We start from the raw sequence: 26800 nt of genomic DNA, 5'->3' as shown, positions 1-26800 counted from the left end.
AACAAAAATAATGGTAAAACTTACAATGTTGCTCTAAGTCAAACATCTCTTCTTAATTTGTTTAATAAATCAATTTGTTTTGATCATAAGTTTTTGAAAAAATAGCTTTCAAACTAAAAAAGCAAAGAAATTAAACATTTAAAAACGACTTCACGTCACGTATTACTTGATTAAAATAATGAAAATCATTTTTTAAGGGCCTTATAAGCAAGCAAACAACTTCACAATGTGTCTCCCCCATTATTTAATTTGAAAAAATATGTGTAAAAATATGATAAAAATATCAATTTTTTTTTGAAAAAAAAACTTTAAGACTTAAAATTAAACTAACTTTAATTCAATTGATTTCATAAACAAACATGATACGATAACTAGCTAAATAAAAAAAAAATCAGTTTACAAAAATTTATCAATTTATTCAGAATTTTGAGATTGAAAACTAACATTTCAAAAACTTATGATCAATACAAACTGATTTATTAAAAAAAATTCACAATGGATGTTTGACTTATAACAAAATATGTATGCCACGATATTGTAAGTTTTACCATATAAATAATGGAAAATACACTTCCTCTCTTATCATATATTTCTTGTTTTTACATAACGTACACGGTTTAGCCAGTCTTTCATACCTTATGCAAAAACATATTAGTATATTGTATGAAAATATTGAGAGGGATTGCTCTTTAAAGTTTTGTATCTTTGGTTTGAAAGTCATATAATCTTCAAAAGTATACCAAATTAATAGAAATTTGATGCTCTACAACTTTTATGATGATACAAAATTATGTAACTATCATAGAGACTAAGAAAAATTAATAAAAGCGAAAAACTAAAAAAATAAAACATTATAACCTCAAAAGTGTTGTCTTCGCTGAAAGACAGTGAATACACAAAAAGATATTTATATTACCTACAACTTATTCGATCAAGCCAATAGTTTTGGATAAAACTAGGACTTAAGCTTTTCTTTTTCCTTTATTTCGTTCCACGGAAAAATCTATCTTTCTAAAATGTTTGCGGAGAAGGGCTCCCAATCGAAAAATTACAAGAGTATCATTCCTTTTCAGTTTTAATTTTGTTCCCTTGTTAATAACGATTAAAAAGAGAAAAAAGCCCAACATTTTCATAAACTTTTTAATTGCGAGCCCTTCTTCCGAACGCATTATCCCGGGAGTTATCATTTAGAATAGGGCTGATTGTGTCATAGCACCATTTGCAATCCAGGTTTGCAGGTTTTAAACCACAACACTATAAGTACTGAGAAGTTAACAACTAAAATGGAACAGTTTAAATTAAAATATTATGCAATCAAATTTTATCCTAAAATTGACAGTTTTTTTTACTTATTTTTCTTGTCATATAATATTTGCTTCGTTGGAATGACTGCTTCTTCTGCGGTTCTAAAAATTGGCTCATTATCTTCTAATCCATTTTCTAGACGTGTTTTGTCTACCGAATATAGCCAGCGTTGATAAATATAGATCAAAAATATCACATCGTCTCTGAAACAGGCCACACGATGTGCTGTCGGCATATTTATTATAAAAGCAAACAGATCGTCAATAAAGGTGTTGAATGCTTTGTACATGAACGAACGCCAGGGTAAAGCAACCACCGATTTCAGTTTGTAGTTCACAAATAACTGAGGTAGCATAAACAAGAAATCGAATGCGTAGACACCATTTACTAGAGAGTTCAATGTCCAGGAGTACCAACTTTTGTGTGGTTGGTACATCAAGGAGTATATTGCTCCAGCTAGACAAAGTGGATAAAGAAAAAAGCTTAAGTATTGCATAGCTTCCCGATCAAAATGTTCAGTTTTCTTTTCTGCTGTGCCATTCACATTAGTTCTTATTTTCCTGATTCCTTTCAAATTGATTTCCAATTTAAGTATCTTTTTACATTTCCACATTTCAATAGAGGCTCCGATGCCAGAAGGAACTAAAACTAGAAGGGACGTGTTTTCATCCATTAAATATAAAAAAATGATAATTTGGGAAAATGCTCTCCAGAGTGTGGCCCATGTAGAAAGTCCTTCATATGATTTTTTTCGACGCCAGAATATTACATCATTCTTGAACGATAGGAAATCAAAAAGGAGCTAGAATTAAAAAAAAAATTAATGGAATTATGTTCAAACTTATTGAGGTACCCGTTGGGAAGATATTTCAAACAAATCAGAGAATTTTCTATTATAGTATTCGTTCTGACTTTTTTAGCATTCCAATTTTTTATACTTTAAAATATTGTTTTGATACTTTAAAATGTTTTTTGTAAGCTTGAAATTTCCCCGGCAAGAAATAATAAATAAGAAATACTTTTCCGAACAAATACCTCGATAGGACTGATAAGGTCTATATAAATCACTCACGTGCATACTTCCAACAAGTAAAGTTCCGCACAGTAAATAAACATTTGTGTCTGAAAATATTCCTTTAATTTCGTCTACATCTTTGGTTGAAAAACCTAAAGCATGCATAGTTTTTGTTGCATGCTCAATTAGTAGCATTAGACGCAGTTTTCCAATTCCTATTGGCGTGTATTCTAACAGTATATCGAATTCTCTTGTATGTTTGTCAATATGAACCAAATTTTTAATGCGTGTGTTGAAGAAATCATTTTTAATAATCGGCAGTATTTCACCATGGCGATTGACGCGAATAAGGTGGGCAAGTTCAGGTGGAGCGTCGTTATGCGATAGACTAATTAAGTCTGTGAGAATTGTAATGTAAACCTTGGATTTTAAGTGGGTAACTTGTTTCGATAAGGTACGTGTTGCTTGTTGGTCCGATGGGTTGATTATTGGAGACTCCTAAATAGACATTTTAGGTGTAATTTATATAAATAATCTACAATACAATATAATAATGAAAATTATAACTCTAATAATAGTAATATGCAAAAATACGTTATAATGTTTGAATATTCTATAACCTTCATCAAATGTCTAGAAATAACTATTTTCAGCCATTTTTAAGTTCAAGGGTACGGCTAAAATTAAAGCATATGAAAATGTATGGGAAAATGTATACCCCGCAGCAGCGGGGTATATTATGTTTTATTGTGAAGAAAAAGTATTGCTATAAAAACTTTAATTTGCTTGTGACCCAGATCAAATGCCTATTTCATAGATATGTACATACATACATTGTATGATTTTGACAGTTCTGATGTATTATTATTTCTATTATTACACTGGTTAACAAAATTAAACTTTTTTTGTTGCCGAAACAAAAATATAAATTGCAGTACTTCGGACCTTATTCTTTTATATAAGGAAAATTTTTTGAGCATATTTAGTAACGTACTATTTACCACCTTTTTAAATCTGTTTAAATCTTTCCGATATCTTTTTTACTGCCCGAGATATCCTAAGTTGTTTTGTATTTTTATAAATTTTATAACGTCATTATCATCTTTATGATATATAAGCCAAACCCACTTACTTCAGTTTGAGATATCTCGGGCAATATAAAAGATATTGAAAAGATTTAAACAGATATCGAAAGATGGAAAACAGTTCTTATATGCTCAAACGTTACTAAATATGCTCAAACAATTTTCTTTATACAAAAGAAGAAGGTCCGAAGAATTCAAAAAAACGTATTTTTTGCATTTTCTAACGGTAATATCTCAAAAACGGGAGCTGATTAGTTGTTTCTGACTTCGGATTCGAGTTCAGCACACCAAAAACCTTCAGAAAAGTATATTTTTGTTTCGGCAACAAAACCCTTGTAAACCAGTGTTATTATTGTATGTAAAACTGCCATACATCATTGTATGCACAGAGAATCGACTGCAACTATTCCAATATAAGGTGTGTTTTTATTACAACCGGTCTTAACTAAGCAACTAAGCATTAGCTTAGCAATTTACATGTTAAATGCAACAACACTTTAGCCCCTTGGGCTTAGTTGTTTAGCCCGGAGATTTCTCTGGGCTTTACTTTTTAAACAGTTTTAAATCTTTGCTACCAAACTATTTTTTTCATAAATTGTTTAGAATTCGTTTACAAACGTGAAAACTGACTTAGTTGTAATATTAATTGATCAGTTATAATTATTATAAATATTGAGTATTTTTAATTTGGGTTTTTATGATCATTGAATTTTTAAAGCAATTAAAAGACTAATCCATTAATTTTCCCGACGTTTCGTTTGGTTTTTTGCCAACATCTTCAGGGTTTTTTCAAATTTTATTAGACCTTAAATACAATAACACTTTTTTTTTTAGAACTTTTCTTTTATTTTTTTCTCTTAACTGACGTTTGGAATGACAAAATGTATTTAACTAGTTTTTCTAGCATACATTTTTGTATCTCTTTATAAAACCAACAAGAAAACCCAAAAGCGAAAAATATGTTAACTCTAATTTTTTCTGTGTCAGCTGATTTCGGAACATTCAATATGAAGTGCTGCCAAGATTTTCAGTTAAGCCCCGATGCGTTCTTTGTCCAGTTTAATGCGGTTGTAGTAAAAAACACACCTTTTAGTGAGGTGGCTTATCATTAAAAATGAGTTCAATCGTGAACAACTTTGTGATAAAAGCATGAAATTAACATCGTTGGTAGTACTCAATATAAGAGTTATTTTGAGATATTGGGCCACCTGTTATTCCATCCGGAAGGGTAGATACAAGACTTTTTCTGTGTTGCACTCGATTTGTTGCATATCATAGTATAGGCAATGAAACATTTGTATTAATATGATACATGATTTCGAGGTATTTTCTAACGCCAGATCGAATAAAATCAATACCAAAACGTCTCGACCATCATGTAAAAAGTTATTGGACTCTTTAATTGTATATAATTAATTAATTTTGTGAAATTTGTGATTATTAGATGGCTCATGTACATCCTCATAGGTGAAATATTAAGTGGCGCAATATCTTAAAATGAGGGTAACATATTGTACAAACAATCCTATTAATTTGATCCTTTTATCACAAACCTCACAATTATTTTTCATACTTTTACTTTTGCACCTCACTCCTTCAAAATATTAATTTGTATGAAAATTTAATAAAAAATAAAAGCAAGCAATTTAAGTTTTGCATGAAAATTCAATATTCCATGGTAAATATATTTCGTTTATTGATTATTTTTTTGATTCTCATACGATGTATAAAACATACATGCGGTTAAAAAATATGCCAAGATTTTCCATGTGCTGCAATGGTACCATTTCAAAAGTGTTCTCTATCGCTAAAAAAAAAACACCCTTTGACCTAAAATTTTTTGATGAACATATTTTATTATTTTTTTCTATGGTATATTAAACGTCCACACGAAATTTTATCAACCTACCAATTTTTTTCAAGGAGTATTTGGTAATATTCTGACTCTTGCTCTTTGAGTAACAGACAATTTATGAAGAGTCCAATAACTTTTTACATGATGGTCGAGACGTTTTGGTATTGCTTTTATTCGATCGGGCGTTAGAAAATACCTCGAAATCATGTATCATATTAATACAAATGTTTCATTGCCTATACTATGATATGCAACAAATCGAGTGCAACACAGAAAAAGTCTTGTATCTACCCTTCCGGATGGAATACAAGGTGGCCCAATATCTCAAATTAACTCTTATAGATAGATAGATAAATATTTTATTAGCACATTTTTTAGGCTTTAGTAACAATTAACAAGTTTTAAAATGTAAATATGTTTATAAATACTTAATTAATATTTCAGTCTTACAAATTCCACAATGCTTCTCTTAATTCTTTTAATATTTGTTTCACATTTGACATGACTCGGTAATTTATTGAAAATCTTAAAATTTTGAGCTCTGGTAGTTATAAAATTAGGCAGTCTCATATCATTCATATTTCGAAGTGAACTTCACGAACATACTGAACATATCTTGACAAATATACTGGCATTAAATTATTTTTAATTTTAAAGACAAACATTAACATATTCATAACAATTCTTTGTTTAACGGTAAGCCATTTTAAAGATTCTAACATAAAATTAATTGACGTATATTTATTACATTTTAGAATGCTTCGCATTGCTTTATTTTGCAGTTTTTGTAGTCTGGCAATTGAACTTCCACTACATAAAAACAAAATACATGGTTGAACAATACTCGAAATGCGGTTTAACAATGACATTATAAATATTAATTGCTGTTAACATGGTTATATCTCTTCTAATTCTTTTTAAAAAACCTATCTTTTTTGAAATTTTTTGCAAGTATATTCAATATGGCTTTCAAAAGTAAGTTTGCTATCTATCATAATGCGGAGGTATTTTATTTTATCAACTTTTTCTATTATTTGATTTTCGATTATAAAATTGCCATTGAAACTAAAACATGTTTTATTTGATAATATGATACATTTAGTTTTTTGAGCATTTAATTTAAGTTTATTTTGGCACAGCCATTCATGTACACTATTAAGGTCTTCTTGCACTTTCTTGTGACATTCTTCAATAGTTTCCCCAGCGCAGTAAATCAAAGCATCATCAGCAAACAGGGCAATTTCACAATATTTTAAGACGCTAACAATGTCGTAGATTATAAACATTAGAGTCCCCAATACAGATCCTTGAGGAACGCCCAGATCAACATAATTTGGTTTTGAACAATGTTCATTTACTTTAACTTTATGAGATCTTTTTCGAGGTAAGTCTTAAACCAGTTTAGTTCAATGTTTTTAATTCTATATTTGTTCAATTTACTTAACAGAATTGATCGATCAATTGTTTCGAAAGCACGTTTCAAGTCTAAGAAAGCACTATAAACAAATTTTCGTTCAGAAAGTTTTCCAAGTATATTTTAGGAGACAAGAAAGTATAATCTCTTTTATTTTTTAACTGCAAAAGCACAGAGCGGATATCCGTTAAAGAAACTGAATTGAATTTGAAAATATATTGTAAATCTGTTATATTATCAACATAAGGTACAACCGGAATTGAATTACTGATTTCAATCACACTATTAACTAAAAAATCATTAAATTTATTGGCAATAACGATGTTATCTGTGAAAAGTTCCGAATTAAAATCGACACATGTTATCTTGGAATCTTCTTTTTTCAATACATATTTATTCAAACTACGCCACATTTCTTTCTGGTCTGATGCATTATCAACTCTTTCTTTTATATATTTGCGTTTACACTGAATAATTTCTTTTTTGTAATGGTTTCTTGCAATTGTGTAGGTCTTCCCGTCTTCATCAGAGTTTGTAATCATAGCCTTAGATCGTTTGATTATCTTATTTTTCTTTAAGTTATGCAAATAATTATTAAACCACGAATTTTCACTAGATTTAGCAATAACTTCTTTTGTAAATTTTTCAGTTACAGCACTTAATTTGTTAACAAACATACTTGCTGCAACATTAATGTCCACAACGCTTTCATTTGCTACACTCATAATTTGACTATTAAAAAGTTCCCGGTTGAAGTTATTTTTATTATATTTGAACGTTTTTGTTTTATGAGGATTGCTTTTCACTTTCATATTGTTTTGTGATGTTAATTTAATATTTATTGTCTCATGATCACTCATTTTCAGTTCTTTGATTGTTTTAGCTACTACGTAATCTATTAGGGTTTTAGATGTTTTAGTAATTCTTGTTGGTTCACTTACCAGTTGGTAGAAAGAATTATCTATCATTTTCTTAAAAATTTCTTTTCTATGTATGTATCTGTGGTGCGTTCTTTTATTCGCCGATGTTAACTATTTTTAACAATAGTTAACTTTCATCGTTCCTAAATGAGAAAAAAGTTACGAAATGTAACATCGTGACGTCACATCATCGTTCCTAAATCCAATGTTGAAGTGTCAAATAGTTACATTTTGTAACTTTTTCCAACTCAGCTTCTGGACTTGAGTTTCAATGTTAATCTGTCAAACACAAATAAATGAGGATGAGAGGGAATGATGTGAGAAGAGCATTTTTTGTTTGTTTTTATATTTGAAATTATTTAATGCATATTTTTCTTTCAATATGAAAAAATTATTTCAGTGCTAAATTAATTATTTCTTGTTTATTTATTCATAAAATTGATCTCAAAAAAATTTTGTTTTGGCAGATCAACAAAATGTAACATTAGTCGTTCCTAAATAAAAGTTGAAATTCTCTAACAAAATCTAACGAAAACAACAACAACGATTTTTTTGACACAACAACCAAAGTTAACTTTGTTTAATAAAAGAACAGACCACTGTTGTATCGAACCAGTCGATATTAAAGTCACCTACAACTATAATGTCTTTATTATCGTTGCATATTTCTTCAATTACTTCCGAAAAATTATCACAGAAAACTCGGTCAGTACTACCAACGATGTTTATTTCACGCTTTTATCACAAACTGCACGATTGAACTATTTTTTAATGCTAAGCCTCCTCACTATTTAGAAAATTGTGTCTGGCAAGTGTTCAAACCATCAAAACTGTATGGCTCTTGAGAAAACATTTTTTCATAGGCTTTTATACTATACCGAAAGTACAATCATAATTTATTCAAGTTTAGGGGTGTCTGGCAGGGGGTAGCAACCGTCATAAGTGTCTGGCAATGAATGACGAGATTTCTAAAGTTATCCTTAAAAAAATATATAAAAAAAATTGAGCTTTATAATTTAACAAACTAATGTCATTTTTGATTGGTTTGACTCAAGGATTCACTCATTCTGAAATCGAATGGAACAGGTCAAATCGCTTCCACTCAATTCTGTTTTTTTGTGAAATTTAAAATGTCAAATATGGCATAAGACTTGAAAAATAAAATAAAAAATAATATGTATGCCAAATGTAGCATAAGGGTACGGCCACGTCCTGAGCGGCTGAGCGTCAATCCTGAACGGCAAAACTAATTGTACAAAAAAGGGAAACATACAACATTTCAAAAAAACGTGGTTCCCCCTTTTTTTGCAAGCTCTTCTCTTTTCATTTTCTTGGTTGGCTAGTGTCTTGAGCTAAACTTGCCAAAAAATCACAGCCAATTCCAGCCAACTTGTCTAGTTAAACGATATTTTGTGAGAGATTATCAATCAAAATGACGTTACATTTCTATTTTTCCTGACTGGTAAGTTCTCGTATTGTCTGCCATTTTATACCTATATGCCACGATTTGAATTATAACATAAATGCGTGATATTACCATTGTTTGTCAGCCGTTTAAACATTACTTAAGTCGCGAAAGCTTAATAGACTCTCAGTTCAGTTAAGCTTCCAAGTAAGTACAAGTGCGTGTTAAGTGTTTTATATTTTTAACGTTATAACCAAAATTCAAAAGTATCTCCTTTTTAAAAGTTATTACATTTTTTAACTTTTAAAATGACTTACGAACAAAAAGATAAATTTGTATTTCATTTACATAGGCGCAGGAACAACAAATAATGGGAACACAGCCCGGAGATTAAAAAAAATTAATTTGAGGCATTTGCTCGCGAGACCGCAAAATTATTTGTTACGCTCTATCCATGGTTTTATCTTCCATCTAGCGTACATCAAATTTTATTGCATGGTGCTCATGCCATTCGCAACATGAGTTTGCCGTTGGGTAAATAAATAAGTAAATTTCATATAACCCAATAAAACTTATTTGGTTATTATATCTTTATTCACGGTCGAAGGTCAACTGTCAGAAGAAGCTGCAGAAGCATATAATAAAGAATATAGGCTAATGAGAAGAGACCACACCAGAAAAAATTGAAGAATAAATACCAACACGGATTTATTAAACATGCTTCTTGTATCTTCAGATCCTTATGTATCATCAATCCGGAAAATAACAATAAAAAAAGAAAAAAACTTAAAATGATGAAGTTTGTATATGACTTCTTTTTCAAAATGAGGAAAATAATGAGAACTCAAATGTTAATACTGATAGTGATTCAGAAAAAATTATGAAAAAATAATCTTAAGATAAAAAAAGATGTTTTTATTTCAAAAGAGCAGTATTATTATCTTTTCATTATGCAGTCAGTCCATAAATTCCTCTTACCCTGACAAATACCAATACTCTCCCATCTTCTTACCCCCTCATGCAAAGAATTAATTTAATTTGATATCATAAAAATCAAATCTTAAAACAAGATTATAAGAATACATTAACATATTTTATATGACAGTTTTAAATTGCACCTACCGAGATTGATACTTCTCTTTCAACCGAGCTTATTAACCCCTCAACCCTCTCACCTTTATTTTGTTTTCGATTTTCTGCATATACAAAATGTTAACAATGACCTAAAAAAGTAAATGCAGAAGAAAATAAGACCTTATATAGTATAGTCTTCTCAAACGAATTTTTGGCGCGCTAGAATCCCATTTCATCCCACAGTGCGACGTCGCTCAGCTCTGTTCTATTTTTTTTTTAAATCCTGAGCGCCGAACTACATTATATTCTAAATTACCACGAACATTTGAAGAAAAATATTTAAAAATATTAATTTTGTTTGTTAAAATAAAAAAAAAAAATAGGCCCCGACAGGAATCGAACCTAGGCTCGAATCTTTGTCTGTTTAAGAAGATACAGCCTAAACGGATGAATCAATTCTCTTCAAACTTGGTATGGCAGTTTTTGGAGATTGTGCAGATAATTCTATGGAATTAATTTTTTTAGAACCTTATCTAACGACACCTGTGATGCACCAATCCTAGAAAAGTATAATTTTCTCAAAAACTCTTTTAACGATTAAAATAAAAAAAATTAAGTGTGGGTTTTTGGACAAGGCCTATCTTTTAACAAAAAAAAGATTTTTTCGAAAGTCATTATTAACGATAGCTATCATAGAACCGTTTTTTTTTTTAACTCTGAATTTCTGTCAAACGACTTATTGAATTTTATTAAATTTTTTTATACAAAAGCATTTATATAGTCTTAGTATAAATCAAAAATAAAATTTTGAAGAAATGCATTTTTGAAAAAATGTTGAATTTTTTTTTTTTTTTTGAAAAATCAAATTTTTTCAAAACAGGTCATTGCACTTGTAGGGTTTTGAAATTGCCGCTCAGGATCGCCGCTCAGGTCGTCCCCACCTCGTCGCTCAGGATTGACGCTCAGAAGCTCAGCCGCTCAGGACGTGGCCGTAGCCTAAGACTTGAAAAATAATTAATATTCAAAGAAAATGAGCTACCATTTTCAATAAATAATAAATTAATGGAAAATTCGTTTTGCAAAATATTTTAAAAGCATATATGTGTTTATTTGTTTGAAAATAAATTAACAAATGAATTTCAGAAAATAAAAAGAAAAATTAATGCAAAAAAAAACAAACAAACAATGATTGAGTGTTTCTTTGACATGTGAGTATTCGTGTAATAGTGCTTCTTGATTTTGATTTGAAATCGAGAAGAGAATTTCTCTTCTGAGAAGCTTTCTAGCTGTCATTTTCATGCCAGTAAAACGGTTTCAGAAGGCTTCTGAATGATTCCGGACGCTGGACGTCCAATCGAAAACAACATAAGGTAATATTTTTAACACCTTTACTACCGGTTACCTGCCAAAGTAACCATAACCCTTAAGCCAGGGGTGGAATCGGCTAAGGTGATTGTTGATCTTCACAATAAATACTTTTGCTCCACGTAAAGGGCCCAGCACATAGAATCCGTTGCGTCCGTTCCGTCGAAGTTTCCAACTGACATGACAGCTCGATAAAATACACACGTTCTTATGGGAAGCGACGGATCGGACGGAGGCCGACGGATTCGATGGAAGAAGTAGCCCAACTTTCTACTTTTTTATCCTTTGACATTGGTTCATTGGTTGTCAACAATAGATCAGTTCGATTTTCTGCTTCTGAGTGCACAGTTTCAGAACTAAGAACTGTGTTCTTTTCTTCTCTTCTCCGATTTTATGAATTGTGAACTTTCATTGTTTATTTGTGAAAAAATTGAAATAAAAGTAACATTTAATGATACACATTAGGGTGGACCAAAAAAATCATTTTTTCATTATTTTGATTTGCTCTACCGATAACTTGTTTTCTCGACACAAAATAATGCTACCCTAATTTTTTCAGAATTTTTCAATGATGTTTAGGGGTTGCGCGCACCCCTTTATTTTTTATTTTTTTAAAGCTTAAATAATTTTTTTATCGAAAAGCTGTTTGAGTAAAAAGTATTGAGTATAAATAGATCTACTTACCTCAATTTTTCTTTTTTCAAAAAAAAAAATATTTTTGACTGATTCCCAGGCGTTAGAAGTCGAAATTACTGATAAATGCTGGGAAAAAAGCCTTAAAACTATGTTTTACTGTTTTTTATAACGGTTAAAATTATTTTTATCGTATTCCTCATCAAATTTACTATAAAAACCGTGCTTTTATATTACTCAATTCTTCTTAGATTGATAAAAGAAAAATAATTTTTAAAAAAGATCGTACCAAAACAAGTGAAGGAAAAATGGGGGAGGGTACTATATCTTGGGCGCCGAGATTTGATAACAGAATTTTGTAGAGGAGTTAAATACGATCATTTTTCATTATGGGAGGGTTGGTCTATCTGGCTCCGTTTAGGCGGGAATGGCAATTTTCTAAAAATTACTTTAAATAATAAAAAAAATATTAAAATACAATGGCAACACTTACAGTTATGAATGATACCTTTTTCAAAAGCTAGAACTGTACACTTTATTCTAATTTTGAAGGAAAGTTATTTCAATCAATTGTTTTTGAAATAATCGATAAAAAAGTAAAAAATTAGGAAAAAAGTTTAAAAAACACATTAAATAATGTTTTTGTCCAGATTGTGGATTACAATACAAAAAATGGCTGATAAAATAAAGTGTCACAATTGATTCCTTATCAAATTCTGAAGTCCATATGTTTTAATGCTTTCTAGTTTTTGAGAAAATTGAAAAATAAAAAAAATTCTTTTTATCAGATTATAATTTTTATGGCTGTTTTTGATATTTTCGCCACCATCAAAAAACATATCCGATATTCAATATTATAAGGCGCTGCATCAACAACAACATCATTAAAAAATATGGATAGTTATCAAAATAAAATTTCGTGAAACCAGAAGGACGATCTCGAGTAGGTCTGATAAAAAAGAATTTTTTTTATTTTTCAATTTTCTCAAAAACTAGAAAGCATTAAAACATATGGACTTCAGTATTTGATAAGGAATCAATTGTGACACTTTATTTTATCAGCCATTTTTTGTATTGTAATCCACAATCTGGACAAAAACATTATTTAATGTGGTTTTTTAAACTTTTTTCCCAATTTTTTACTTTTTTATCGATTATTTCAAAAACAATTTATTGAAATAACTTTCCTTCAAAATTAGAATAAAGTGTACAGTTCTAGCTTTTGAAAAAGGTATCATTCTGTTGGATATTGACTCTATCATCAACATCCATAATCAATACTATCGTTTCCTATGCTATATATTTACTTTGTTATAATTTCAACTTTAAAATATTTTCTAAATCTTTACTTTGACAAATCTGTTTTCTCTATATAAATTATTTTGTTATTTTATTTTCATTCTACGTTAAACTATTGTTCAATAAACAACTTCTTATTCTCAATATATTCTTCTGGAATATTCTTCTCTTGGTGAAACAATATTCCACACATTCATAACTGTAAGTGTTGCCATTGTATTTTAATATTTTTTTATTATTTAAAGTCATTTTTTAGAAAATTGCCATTCCCGCCTAAACGGAGCCAGATAGACCAACCCTCCCATAATGAAAAATGATCGTATTTAACTCCTCTACAAAATTCTGTTATCAAATCTCGGCGCCCAAGATATAGTACCCTCCCCCATTTTTCCTTCACTTGTTTTGGTACGATCTTTTTTAAAAATTATTTTTCTTTTATCAATCTAAGAAGAATTGAGTAATATAAAAGCACGGTTTTTATAGTAAATTTGATGAGGAATACGATAAAAATAATTTTAACCGTTATAAAAAACAGTAAAACATAGTTTTAAGGCTTTTTTCCCAGCATTTATCAGTAATTTCGACTTCTAACGCCTGGGAATCAGTCAAAAATATTTTTTTTTTTGAAAAAAGAAAAATTGAGGTAAGTAGATCTATTTATACTCAATACTTTTTACTCAAACAGCTTTTCGATAAAAAAATTATTTAAGCTTTAAAAAAATAAAAAATAAAGGGGTGCGCGCAACCCCTAAACATCATTGAAAAATTCTGAAAAAATTAGGGTAGCATTATTTTGTGTCGAGAAAACAAGTTATCGGTAGAGCAAATCAAAATAATGAAAAAATGATTTTTTTTGGTCCACCCTAATGTGTATCATTAAATGTTACTTTTATTTCAATTTTTTCACAAATAAACAATGAAAGTTCACAATTCATAAAATCGGAGAAGAGAAGAAAAGAACACAGTTCTTAGTTCTGAAACTGTGCACTCAGAAGCAGAAAATCGAACTGATCTATTGTTGACAACCAATGAACCAATGTCAAAGGATAAAAAAGTAGAAAGTTGGGCTACTTCTTCCATCGAAAAGAAAAAAGAATTTTTTTTATTTTTCAATTTTCTCAAAAACTAGAAAGCATTAAAACATATGGACTTCAGTATTTGATAAGGAATCAATTGTGACACTTTATTTTATCAGCCATTTTTTGTATTGTAATCCACAATCTGGACAAAAACATTATTTAATGTGGTTTTTTAAACTTTTTTCCCAATTTTTTACTTTTTTATCGATTATTTCAAAAACAATTTATTGAAATAACTTTCCTTCAAAATTAGAATAAAGTGTACAGTTCTAGCTTTTGAAAAAGGTATCATTCTGTTGGATATTGACTCTATTATCAACATCCATAATCAATACTATCGTTTCCTATGCTATATATTTACTTTGTTATAATTTCAACTTTAAAATATTTTCTAAATCTTTACTTTGACAAATCTGTTTTCTCTATATAAATTATTTTGTTATTTTATTTTCATTCTACGTTAAACTATTGTTCAATAAACAACTTCTTATTCTCAATATATTCTTCTGGAATATTCTTCTCTTGGTGAAACAATATTCCACACATTCATAACTGTAAGTGTTGCCATTGTATTTTAATATTTTTTTATTATTTAAAGTCATTTTTTAGAAAATTGCCATTCCCGCATAAACGGAGCCAGATAGACCAACCCTCCCATAATGAAAAATGATCGTATTTATCTCCTCTACAAAATTCTGTTATCAAATCTCGGCGCCCAAGATATAGTACCCTCCCCCATTTTTCCTTCACTTGTTTTGGTACGATCTTTTTTAAAAATTATTTTTCTTTTATCAATCTAAGAAGAATTGAGTAATATAAAAGCACGGTTTTTATAGTAAATTTGATGAGGAATACGATAAAAATAATTTTAACCGTTATAAAAAACAGTAAAACATAGTTTTAAGGCTTTTTTCTCAGCATTTATCAGTAATTTCGACTTCTAACGCCTGGGAATCAGTCAAAAATATTTTTTTTTGAAAAAAGAAAGATTGAGGTAAGTAGATCTATTGATACTCAATACTTTTTACTCAAACAGCTTTTCGATAAAAAAATTATTTAAGCTTTAAAAAAATAAAAAACTAAAAGAGCTTATTTTTTTTAATAAAGGGGTGCGCGCAACCTAAACATCATTGAAAAATTCTGAAAAAATTAGGGTAGCATTATTTTGTGTCGAGAAAACAAGTTATCGGTAGAGCAAATCAAAATAATGAAAAATAATTTTTTTGGTCCACCCTAATATACATATATAATAATATATATCAATTAAATATCTAAATTCTGTAGTAAAGTTTAATTTTACAATGCCAAAATCATACCTAAAACTGATAATCTGTTATTAAAAACTGTTTTTAACTGAAGAGCTAGTACCTACATGAAATCTATTCGGTCATTTTATTTTATTAAAAAAAGAACGACGATATAAGTTAACAATTTTTTGCATCAGAACTTTATTAGTGCACATTCAGCGATAAAATATCAAACACACCTTGGAATTTGAAGTGAGCTGTCAAAAAGCAATCCGTCATAAAACGTATTCTATGGGTCACCCCTTTCTGTCCCATCCGTCAACTTCAACGGATCGATTGACGGAACGGACGCAACGGATTCTATGGGCTGGGGCCTTAAGGCCCCAGCCCATAGAATCCGTTGCGTCCGTTCCGTCAATCCATCCGTTGAAGTTGAAGTTTGGGACAGAAAGGGGTGACCCATAGAATACGTCGTACGAAGGATTGCTTTTTGACAGCTCACTTCAAATTCCGAGGTGTGTTCGATATTTTATCGCTGAATGTGCACTAAGGAAGTTCTGATGCAAGAAATTTTTAACTATTATTGTTGTTCTTTTTTTTAATAAAATAAAATGCGCGACTAGATTTCATGTAGGTACTTGCTCTTCAGTTAAAAACAATTTTTAATAACAGATTATCATTTGTAGATATGACTTTGGCATAGTAAAATTGAACTCTACAACAGAATTTTAGTATTTAATTGATATAATTTATTAGATATATCATTAAATGTTACTTTTATTACATTTTCTTCACAAATAAGCAATTAAAGTTCACAATTCATAAAATCGGAGAAGAAAAGAACACAGTTCTTAGTTCTGAAATTCCCCGGTGTGCACTCTAAAACAGAAAATTGAACAGATCTATTGTTGACAACCAATGTCAAAGCATACGACGGATGAAAAAGTAGAAAGTTGGGCAACTTCTTCCGTCGAAACCGTCCGTCTCCGTCCGATCCGTCGCTTATGGGTCGCTTCCCATAAGAACGTGTGTATTTTATCGAGCTGTCAGTCAAAAACTTCGACGGAACGGACGCAACGGATTCTATGGGCTGGGGCCTTTAAGGTTATTATCAAAGTGATGATCACTTTTTTGTTATTGTATGTGGGTGACAGCTATTTAGTTTCACTTTCACTTTCTATTTTTATTGAAATTCTTAACGGCGAACTACTTACTACTACTTCTTATATTCTAAACTAATAGTTCGTTGAGTAAAATATGGTTTCTTGTGAAGAAAAAAATATAGAATATTTAATTATTTATTATAAAGTACAAAAAAAAATGGGCACCGGCAGGAATCGAACCACGGTCTCCAGGGTGTGAGTCAATACTCATTGAAATTTCTGCACTTGTAGGGTTTTGGTGATCACTTTACTCAGATCAAAGAATAGGTGGTGGTCAAAAGATCAACAATCAACAATGCACCCCAGAACTATAATTGGAGGAAGCAGTCGGAAGCTAATGTCAAATTCACGTTTTTGTTTTCTTTGACTTTTTGATAAGTTTTCATCCGTCGAGTGCGGTTGCGCGCGCTGTTGCCCTCCGTTTCGTCCGACGCATCCGACAATTATAGTTCTTTGGCTTTAACTATATAGTCCCAGGTCGTTTTTACATATATAAGACCGAGAGCTGGGAGCAAATTTTTTGTGTGAGAGGTAACCGATTCATATTAATATTAGAATAAGTCCCAATCATGGTGATGACGAAAACGAACGTCTGCCAGCATCTGCCTGCGCCTTTGTTGAGAAAAAGTGCATCAAAAGTACATTTTTTCTGAAAATTGATTTAGTGAGGGTAACCACCTGGAAATAATTGGATCCTGACGCCCTCATCTTCCTGATTACAAAAACACCCATGACAGACGTTTTAACCGCGCCAAACACCCGACAGACGAGTCCAAAAACGCGTTTTTTACGCGTTTTTAGGGATTGGGGTAACCACCTAAAAACAATTGGATCCTGACGCCCTCGTCACCCTGATTACAAAAATACCCATCACAGACGTTTTAACCGCGCCCACACACCTGACAGACGATCCCAAAAACGCGCATTTTGATGCGTTTTAAGGGATTAGGGTAACCACCTAAAAACAATTGGGTCCTGTAGCCCATGACTCCCTAATTGCAAAAATACCCATGACAGACGTTTTATCCGCGCCCAAACACCCGACAGACGAACCCAAAATCGCGATCTTTTACGCGAACGCAAGGGCTTGGGGTAACCACTTGAAATTAGTCTCATTCTGTTGGTCTTGACTCTCTGATTACAAAAATACCCATGACAGACGTTTTACCTGCGCCCATACACCCAACAGACGAGTCTTAAATCGCGATCTTTTTCGCGAAATAAAAAACCGAGGACTTGAGGTAACTTGAAAAAAAAAGTTATTAAATTAATAATTAAAAACGTTATTTTAATAACGTTTTTTTTTTCAAAAATTTTGAGTTGAGGACCATTCTTTCAAAAACTCTTGATTAAATTTAGTGGATTTAAATTGTACAGATAGAAATGATATTCTGGCTTTTTAAAAACGTGTATGCAAATATTGTAGGTGTTGTCCGTTGTGTTCAAAATATTTGTTTTTGTGTTTGAAGTCAATCTGTGAGAAAATTGCATTTATCGCCTAAACGATGGAAGATTGTCCTTCACTCTCATATAGTTGTTTTCTTTGAATTGCCTAGACAATCTTTTGGCATTAGTAGGTAAATGTATGAAATTTAAGCATTCACAAAAATCTTCAATTAAATTTAATCGCGTTTTTGGGTTCGTCTGTCGGGTGTTTGGGCGCGGATAAAACGTCTGTCATGGGTATTTTTGCAATCAGGGAGTTAAGAACTACAGGATGAGACTAATTTCAAGTGGTTACTCCAAGTCCTTGCTTTTTAATTTCGCGAAAAAGATCGCGATTTAGGACTCGTCTGTTGGGGGTTTGGGCGCAGGTAAAACGTCTGTCATGGGTATTTTTGTAATCAGAGAGTCAAGACCAACAGAATGAGACTAATTTCAAGTGGTTACCCCAAGCCCTTGCGTTCGCGTAAAAGATCGCGATTTTGGGTTCGTCTGTCGGGTGTTTGGGAGCGGATAAAACGTCTGTCATGGGTATTTTTGCAATTAGGGAGTCAAGGGCTACAGGACCCAATTGTTTTTAGGTGGTTACCCTAATCCCTAAAAACGCATCAAAATGCGCGTTTTTGGGATCGTCTGTCGGGTGTGTGGGCGCGGTTAAAACGTCTGTGATGGGTATTTTTGTAATCAGGGTGGCGAGGGCGTCAGGATCCAATTGTTTTTAGGTGGTTACCCCAATCCCTAAAAACGCGTAAAAAAACGCGTTTTCGGACTAATCTGTCGGGTGTTTGGGCGCGGTTAAAACGTCTGTCATGGGTGTTTTTGTAATCAGGAAGATGAGGGCGTCAGGTTCCAATTATTTCCAGGTGGTTACCCTCACTAAATCAATTTTCAGAAAAAATGTACTTTTGATGCACATTTTCTCAGCAAAGGCGCAGACACATCGCTGACTGAGAATCATAGGGTTGTATGTCAACTCACCTTTGTTTTGAGAAAATCGATCTCAAAGTTTTTTAAGACTGGTTTATGGATAAAATATTTACATAGCAGTAAAGTATTGATGCAATCTTATAAAGGACCCTAAAAAATCATGAAACCATGAAAAAAACATTAATTTCACCAGAAAAAAGGATTCTATGAGCATTTTTAAAAAATGTAGAACCTTGTTATGGAAAATTTTGTACAAAAATTTGAAAAATGTTCTATGTTCAACATAGAACCTTCTAGTTATAAAGAGCTTACATGTAATAAATGGATTTTATATCAAAAAAGTGACTTCATCGTCAAATAGGCTTTGATTTAATTTAATTTTATTCAAGTGTTGCACTATTAAATTAATAATTAAAAACGTTATTTTAATAACGTTTTTTTTTTCAAAAATCTTGAGTTGAGGACCATTCTTTCAAAAACTCTTGATTAAATTTAGTGGATTTAAATTGTACAGATAGAAATGATATTCTGGCTTTTTAAAAACGTGTATGCAAATATTGTAGGTGTTGTCCGTTGTGTTCAAAATATTTTTTTCTTGTGTTTGAAGTCAATCTGTGAGAAAATTGCATTTATCGCCTAAACGATGGAAGATTGTCCTTCACTCTCATATAGTTGTTTTCTTTGAATTGCCTAGACAATCTTTTGGCATTAGTAGGTAAATGTATGAAATTTAAGCAAAATTTTTGAAAAAAAAATTTTTATTCACAAAAATCTTCAATTAAATTTAATCGCGTTTTTGGGTTCGTCTGTCGGGTGTTTGGGCGCGGATAAAACGCCTGTCATGGGTATTTTTGCAATCAGGGAGTCAACGGCTACAGGATCCAATTGTTTTTAGGTGGTTACCCTAATCCCTAAAAACGCATCAAAATGCGCGTTTTTGGGATCGTCTGTCGGGTGTTTGGGCGCGGTTAAAACGTCTGTGATGGGTATTTTTGTAATCAGTGTGATGAGGGCGTCAGGATCCAATTGTTTTTAGGTGGTTACCCCAATCCCTAAAAACGCGTAAAAAAACGCGTTTTCGGGCTCGTCTGTCGGGTGTTTGGGCGCGCTTAAAACGTCTGTCTTTAAGGGGTTTTAGGCAATTTCTTAATGGAAATTGAATAACAAATAATAATGTACATCCAAAAGATCAATCGAGGACAAGAAATGGCAAATACGAAGGATAAGAATTCAAATGTTATCTAGGAAAAAATGATTCTCTTGAAACCATTAAAAATCAAAGAAGGCAGCGAGCACCCCAGACATAGTAAGAACAATTCTCAGGTAAGTTTTCAGGTGTTATCAATGAAAAAAGTTGATCAATTCAGGATTAATCCAATACGGTATCACTTTATTGTATCCTTAATTAAGTCTAAATGTTTAAAAAATAGTTGACGAATGGTTAATGTTTCATAAATTAGTTTATCAACAAGTCCAGCCATGTAAAAACAAAAAATAAAGAGGTTTCTTAGAAAAAAGTAGTTTTGGTTTTTTGTTAATTTTTCGAAAATCACAAAATATTTTTCAATTTGTTTTTTTGTTTTTGTTTAAAAATGAATAAGAGCATCGAATTTAAAGAACTAAATTAGTACTTAATTACATGAAATTTTGAAAAAAATTACTTTGAAATTTTTTTTTCCAATTTTTTTTTTCAAAATTTTTATTATAAAAATTAATTTTTCAAAAACTGTGCCATAAAATGGCTTTGTTTAAAATATTTGTAAAAGACAAGGGTTTTGGCTTTACAAAAAGGTGTAACACGTTATTATTAGTATAACCTTTGATTTTTAATAATTTTTTTTTCCAAAATAAGTCAATTTTTTTTAAATTGCCCCTCCCCGCTAAACGAAGGGGAATAGACCCTCCCTAGCATACGATGTTTTTCTTGTCTCGACCTAACCTACACGCTCTAGCTTTTTGGAATGTGCCAATGTGTGTTCAATTCTCTTTTCAAAATGGTATAACATTGTTGGGAATATTCCATAAATAACCGAGATAAATTTTTTTTTCTTAAGAAATCCGACTTTTTTATGAGGTAATTTTTCCATATTATTCAAGTTTTGTACCCTTTCAGAACCTTTCAGAATACAAAAACTTAAATAATATGGAAAAATTACCTAAAAAAAAGTCGGTTTTCTTAAGAAAAAAAATTTTATCTCGGTTATTTATGAAATATTCCCAACAATGTTATACAATTTTGAAAAGAGAATTGAACACACCAACTTTTAAGGCAACTTGCCGGAACATAGTAGTGCATTTTTTTTTACACTACGGCTCATTGAATTAGAGTCATGTAAAATTTTTTAGTACTAAGTTGGGTAAAAAAGTAATATTTTCTTTAAAACTGATACAGCTAAGTTAAAATTTTTGAATGCATTTGATAGCAGGTTTATTCAAGGTTCCGTAACAAAAGAAAAAAATGAGAAAAATTAAGATTTGTAGTCACGGCACATGAAAAACCGTCACAGGGTGGCTATTTTTCCCATGCCCATAACTCCCAAAATAAATGGCTGCGATTTTTTTTATTATTTTTCTGATAACTGTCACCACCTACCCTATCTACCGTTTTCGTTTCGACGTTAACTTTTGGGACACGCTGTATAATATAAGAATATTGCGCGAAAAAAATATTGTTGATTAATGTACTTAGTAGCTGATGCAGAATCAATACAATGTTATGTATTAAATTATCATCTGAATTAAATTGATTAGTGATGTAACTAAATCATTTTTTATGGTTTAGGTATCTTATAATAATTTTCATAATTTTATGGGTTTAAATTTCACTGTAATTGCTCACTACGTGACCGTTCTTCTGTACCTACTAAATATTAAAAGAAATGAAAGATAAGTTCAAAATTCTGAGTTTGGGGACCAGTTTCTCAAATACAATGCTTTCAATTTCCGTATACTTGATTTTGAAATTTGTCAATTTGTTAGAAAATTGCTTCTGTCGCTTTAATAATGTCTTCAAACAACTCAGGCAATCTTTTCATATCATTTAGGAATTTTTTTTTGAAAAAAAAAAAAAACAACAAAACACAAATTAAAGTCTTAAGTAATTTAAATATTAAAAGCAAAACGGAAGCAGTGCAATTTTTCAAGCAATTTTTCATAGAGATAAGAGTATTTTTAAATTACCGACGTTTGTAAGAAAATATCATAAATGTCGGATCTGTTTCCGCCCTTTACAACATTTTTTAGCTTCAGTTACTCCACTAAATAATTTTATTGTTAAATTAGTAATTTTCTTAACTCTACACAAACGAAACAACAACAAAATTAGAATGTGTAATTCCTTTCGTTTATCTACAAGACATGAAAAATAAAAGAACTAAATAATCTCTTAAATATCTCTTTTCTTCTTCGAGAAATGTTTGTAGTATTGTAATTTTTTTTGTATGCAGCGGTGCCCCTTTTTCATTTTGCCAACCCGGGCCCTTTTGCCCCAGTCCGACCTGTTTCACCTACCTAATTAGATACTCATGATTTCATACCCCAGTTCAACAAAAACACAAACCAAATCAATGCGCAAACAAATAAAACTGTGCATGCATTCTTTTTTCCTTGATTTCCAAAAAATATCCCAAAACCAGATCTCATTTATATATTCCTAACCCTAACCTATCCTATGAAAAAATATTAAAGAACAAAATTTACGTCCATATCCTAAGCCCGGACCTATCGCAAATTTAAAAAAAAAGTATGCCAAAGTTTTGTACAAGTTTTGTACAGTTTTGTACAACCAAAGCCGAGTTTTGTACAACCTTACAACGAAAGTTATAGCCAATTGAAAGTACCGGGCTGGGGAAACGTTTCCTCAGCCCGGACATTTTTTAAAATTGTATCAAAATTAAAAAAAAAAAAATCTAAAATTATCTACGAGTCTTGTACAGTTTTGTACAACAAAAATCGAGTTTTGTACAAGCTTAGTTAAATAATTAGAGCTAATTTAAGTTTACACTGGGTACATACGTACCAAGCCAGCGTTATCCAAAACTTATAAAACTTAAATGCAAATTCCATCAAAGAGTTATGTAAAGTATTGTACAGATAAAATGGTACATCTAATTTAATTGCTGATATCAATATTAATTAAATTGATTCGTTCTTAATTAATAACAAAAATCTACATTGTGTGTCCTTGAAAACTAATTAGAATATTACATAGAGATTTCCCAAAAGTATGCTACTAATTTTCACTCCTGAACTTATGAATAACTCCCAGAGGTATGCAACGCACTATTTCAAACCGGAAATATGTTACTTCCAAAGGTATGCAAGTTATTTAAAATTTTAAAGTTTTTTTGTTTTGCATTTAATGCCCTTTATGAAGTAGGAAATAGCACTTGTAGTCGATACATAAATCAACTACCATTTTGCGTTTTTTTTTCAAATAAATAACGTCATGGCCTTTTTTCACTACAGCCCAAATTTTAAATTAAATTGGTAGATTTGACATTCGAAATGACATAATTCGTGAAATATATGTATCAATAACAATTTTAATAGCCTGAGGAGTAAAATAAAATTAAAAAAAAAAACAAACAAACAAAACAACATCATAGTACAGGTAAAATAGTACATTAAATCAAGAAATAAAAAAAAATTGTTACACTCATGAAACTTGGCAAAAAGTTTGCTTTTGGGATAAGAACCAAGTACAAAAAAAGTCTATACAAAAAATTTGGGTGGAAGGGTGTCAAGAGGGAGGGGGTGAAGGTCAAAAATATACTGAAAAAAAATTTTTGTCGAATATCATCATATGACACATGTTTTCAAGGTATTTTTTGATGCTGATTCTAATGACATAAAAATAAAGTTATAGCCGATTGAAAACAAGGGTGCTTGTTTTTTGACTTCAACAGGTAAAATATAACCGAAACCCATGGGAAAAACATGCTACACTGATACAATTCGGGATGAAGGTTTTAGGTTAAGCAGGAACACAAGCTCCAAAAAGTTCTTAAAAATATTTTTGGTGAAAGGGTGTTTTTTTATGGGTTGAGTGATGTGTGGGAAAGGTATCATAACAGCTGACTTAAATTTTATTAATTTTTAAGACTTTGTGTAAATGTTTTGGTTGGTATAAGAATTAAGAATCTAAAAAGTGTACAAAATTATCTGGAGTGAAAGGGTGTTTTTTTAAGAAATGATGAAATTCGGAATTAGTACCACAAAAACGAGGAAAAAAAGTTTCATTTATAACAGAAACCAAGAACCCAAAACGTCTATACAAATATTTTAGGTTAAATGGTGTTTTTTTTTGGGAAATAGGGAAAAATCCGCGATAAGTCGGATAAAATCAATGGTATAAAAGGTACCCTTACGAAATTCATTAATTATGTTCTCTTTCCCATAGAAACTATGAATAAAACAAATCTATAAATTTTTTTTCATGTGAAAGGGTGTTTTTTTTAGAAGTAAAGAAAATATGGGTATATTTGAAAAAGTGTGTATTACTAGAGTAATATTAGTGGTACCCTATTGAAATTTAGCGATTATGTTACTTTTAAGATAAGAAACAAGAATATAAAGTGTCTATAAAAATATCATTCTTATTAGGGTGTTTTTTTGAGCGAAAACAAAAATGATGGGTCACCCTAATGAAATTTGGTTAAAACATTGATTTTGGGATAGAAAGCAAGAATAAAGAGTTTTTATAAAAAAAGATTTGGTGAAAGGGTGTTTTTTTTTTTTGAAGAGACAGTAAAATCTGCATTTGGTCCCAAAAAGCCAATGATTCATTTTATTTATGGTTTTAATGACAAATTAAACATTTGTTGATAAGTTCTTACACGTTTTACTCGTACCAAATTTCATTTATGTAACAATTTTTTCCTAGTTTTTGTGGTACTAATTCCGAATTTCATCATTTCTTAAAAAAAACACCCTTTCACATAAAAAAAATTAATAGACTTACATTATTCGTAATTCCCATGGAAAGGAGAACATATTTAATGAATTTCGTAAGGGTACCATTTATACCATTGATTTTATCGGACTTATCGCGGATTTTTCCCTATTTCCCAAAAAACACCCTTTAACCTAAAATATTTGTATAGACTTTTTGAGTTCTTGGTTGCTGTTATAAATGAAACATTTTTACCAAATTTCATTGGTGTAACAATTTTTTCCTAGTTTTTGTGGTACTAATTCCGAATTTCATCATTTCTTAAAAAAAAAAACCCTTTCACTCAAGATAATTTTGTACTTTTTTTAGATTCTTAATTCTTATACCAACCAAAACATTTACACAAAGTTTTAAAAATTAATAAAATTTAAGTCAGCTGTTATGATTCCTTCCCCACACACAACTTAACCCATCAAAAAAACACCCTTTCATCAAAAATAATTTTAAGAACTTTATGAATCCTTTGTTTAAGATAAAGCAGGGGCTTTATCTTAAACCTTCATCCCGAATTGTATCAGTGTAGCATGTTTTTCCCATGGGTTTCGGTTATATTTTACCTGTTGAAGTCAAAAAACAAGCACCCTTGTTTTCAATCGGCTATAACTTTATTTTTATGTCATTAGAATCAGCATCAAAAAATACCTTGAAAACATGTGTCATATGATGATATTCGACAAAAAATTTTGTTCAGTATATTTTTGACCTTCACCCCCTCCCTCTTGACACCCTTCCACCCAAATTTTTTGTATAGACTTTTTTTGTACTTGGTTCTTATCCCAAAAGCAAACTTTTTGCCAAGTTTCATGAGTGTAACAATTTTTTTTTATTTCTTGATTTAATGTACTATTTTACCTGTACTATGATGTTGTTTTGTTTGTTTGTTTTTTTTTTTAAATTTTATTTTACTCCTCAGGCTATTAAAATTGTTATTGATACATATATTTCACGAATTATGTCATTTCGAATGTCAAATCTACCAATTTAATTTAAAATTTGGGCTGTAGTGAAAAAAGGCCATGACGTTATTTATTTGAAAAAAAAAACGCAAAATGGTAGTTGATTTATGTATCGACTACAAGTGCTATTTCCTACTTCATAAAGGGCATTAAATGCAAAACAAAAAAACTTTAAAATTTTAAATAACTTGCATACCTTTGGAAGTAACATATTTCCGGTTTGAAATAGTGCGTTGCATACCTCTGGGAGGTTTATTCATAAGTTCAGGAGTGAAAATTAGTAGCATACTTTTGGGAAATCTGTCAGCCCTATCGGCAATCTCACGTGAGAAATTTCCCCGGGAGTAGGTTTTCTCTCCCGGGAATTTTTCTCCTTATCGGCAATCTCCATCGGAATTTCGTTTTCGGGAAAGAAGTACAGCCAACTTAACAAAACAAAAAAACCTTCGAACACATGTATTCGAAAATTTTGACAACTCTAATTTGATTGTATTTAGTGCACAAAAACAATTAAAATGTTTAATAGTCAATATTTATATAATTTTTTTCTTTGGTGTTGATTTGTGGATTTTTATTCAATAATTTTTTTTATTTTTTGCCCAACTTATTACTTTGTTTGTTTCTTCGGATGGACATGTAATTAGTTTTGTGTTTTTAATTTT

General features: G+C 30.7%; 1 protein-coding gene across 1 annotated transcript in view; it reads right to left on the bottom strand.

Moving 5' to 3' along the window:
* Positions 1–1122: 1122 nt before the first annotated feature.
* LOC129912466 (lipid scramblase CLPTM1L) overlaps positions 1123–26800 on the bottom strand; it is a 38147-nt gene continuing 12469 nt past the window's right edge. The window contains exons 3-5 of the mRNA XM_055990725.1: positions 2378–2818; positions 1350–2107; positions 1123–1278 (exon numbers count right to left, since the gene is read on the bottom strand). Of these exons, the coding sequence (XP_055846700.1) occupies positions 1272–1278; positions 1350–2107; positions 2378–2818 (1206 nt within the window). The 3' untranslated portion in view covers positions 1123–1271. The remainder of the gene's footprint in view (positions 1279–1349; positions 2108–2377; positions 2819–26800) is intronic.

The sequence above is a fragment of the Episyrphus balteatus genome, chromosome 2 (genome assembly GCF_945859705.1).
Source record: "Episyrphus balteatus chromosome 2, idEpiBalt1.1, whole genome shotgun sequence".
In the NCBI taxonomy this organism is placed as follows: domain Eukaryota; kingdom Metazoa; phylum Arthropoda; class Insecta; order Diptera; family Syrphidae; genus Episyrphus; species Episyrphus balteatus.
The sequence above is the reverse complement of the archived record's forward strand: the minus strand, read 5'-3'. Positions and strand labels throughout refer to the sequence as shown.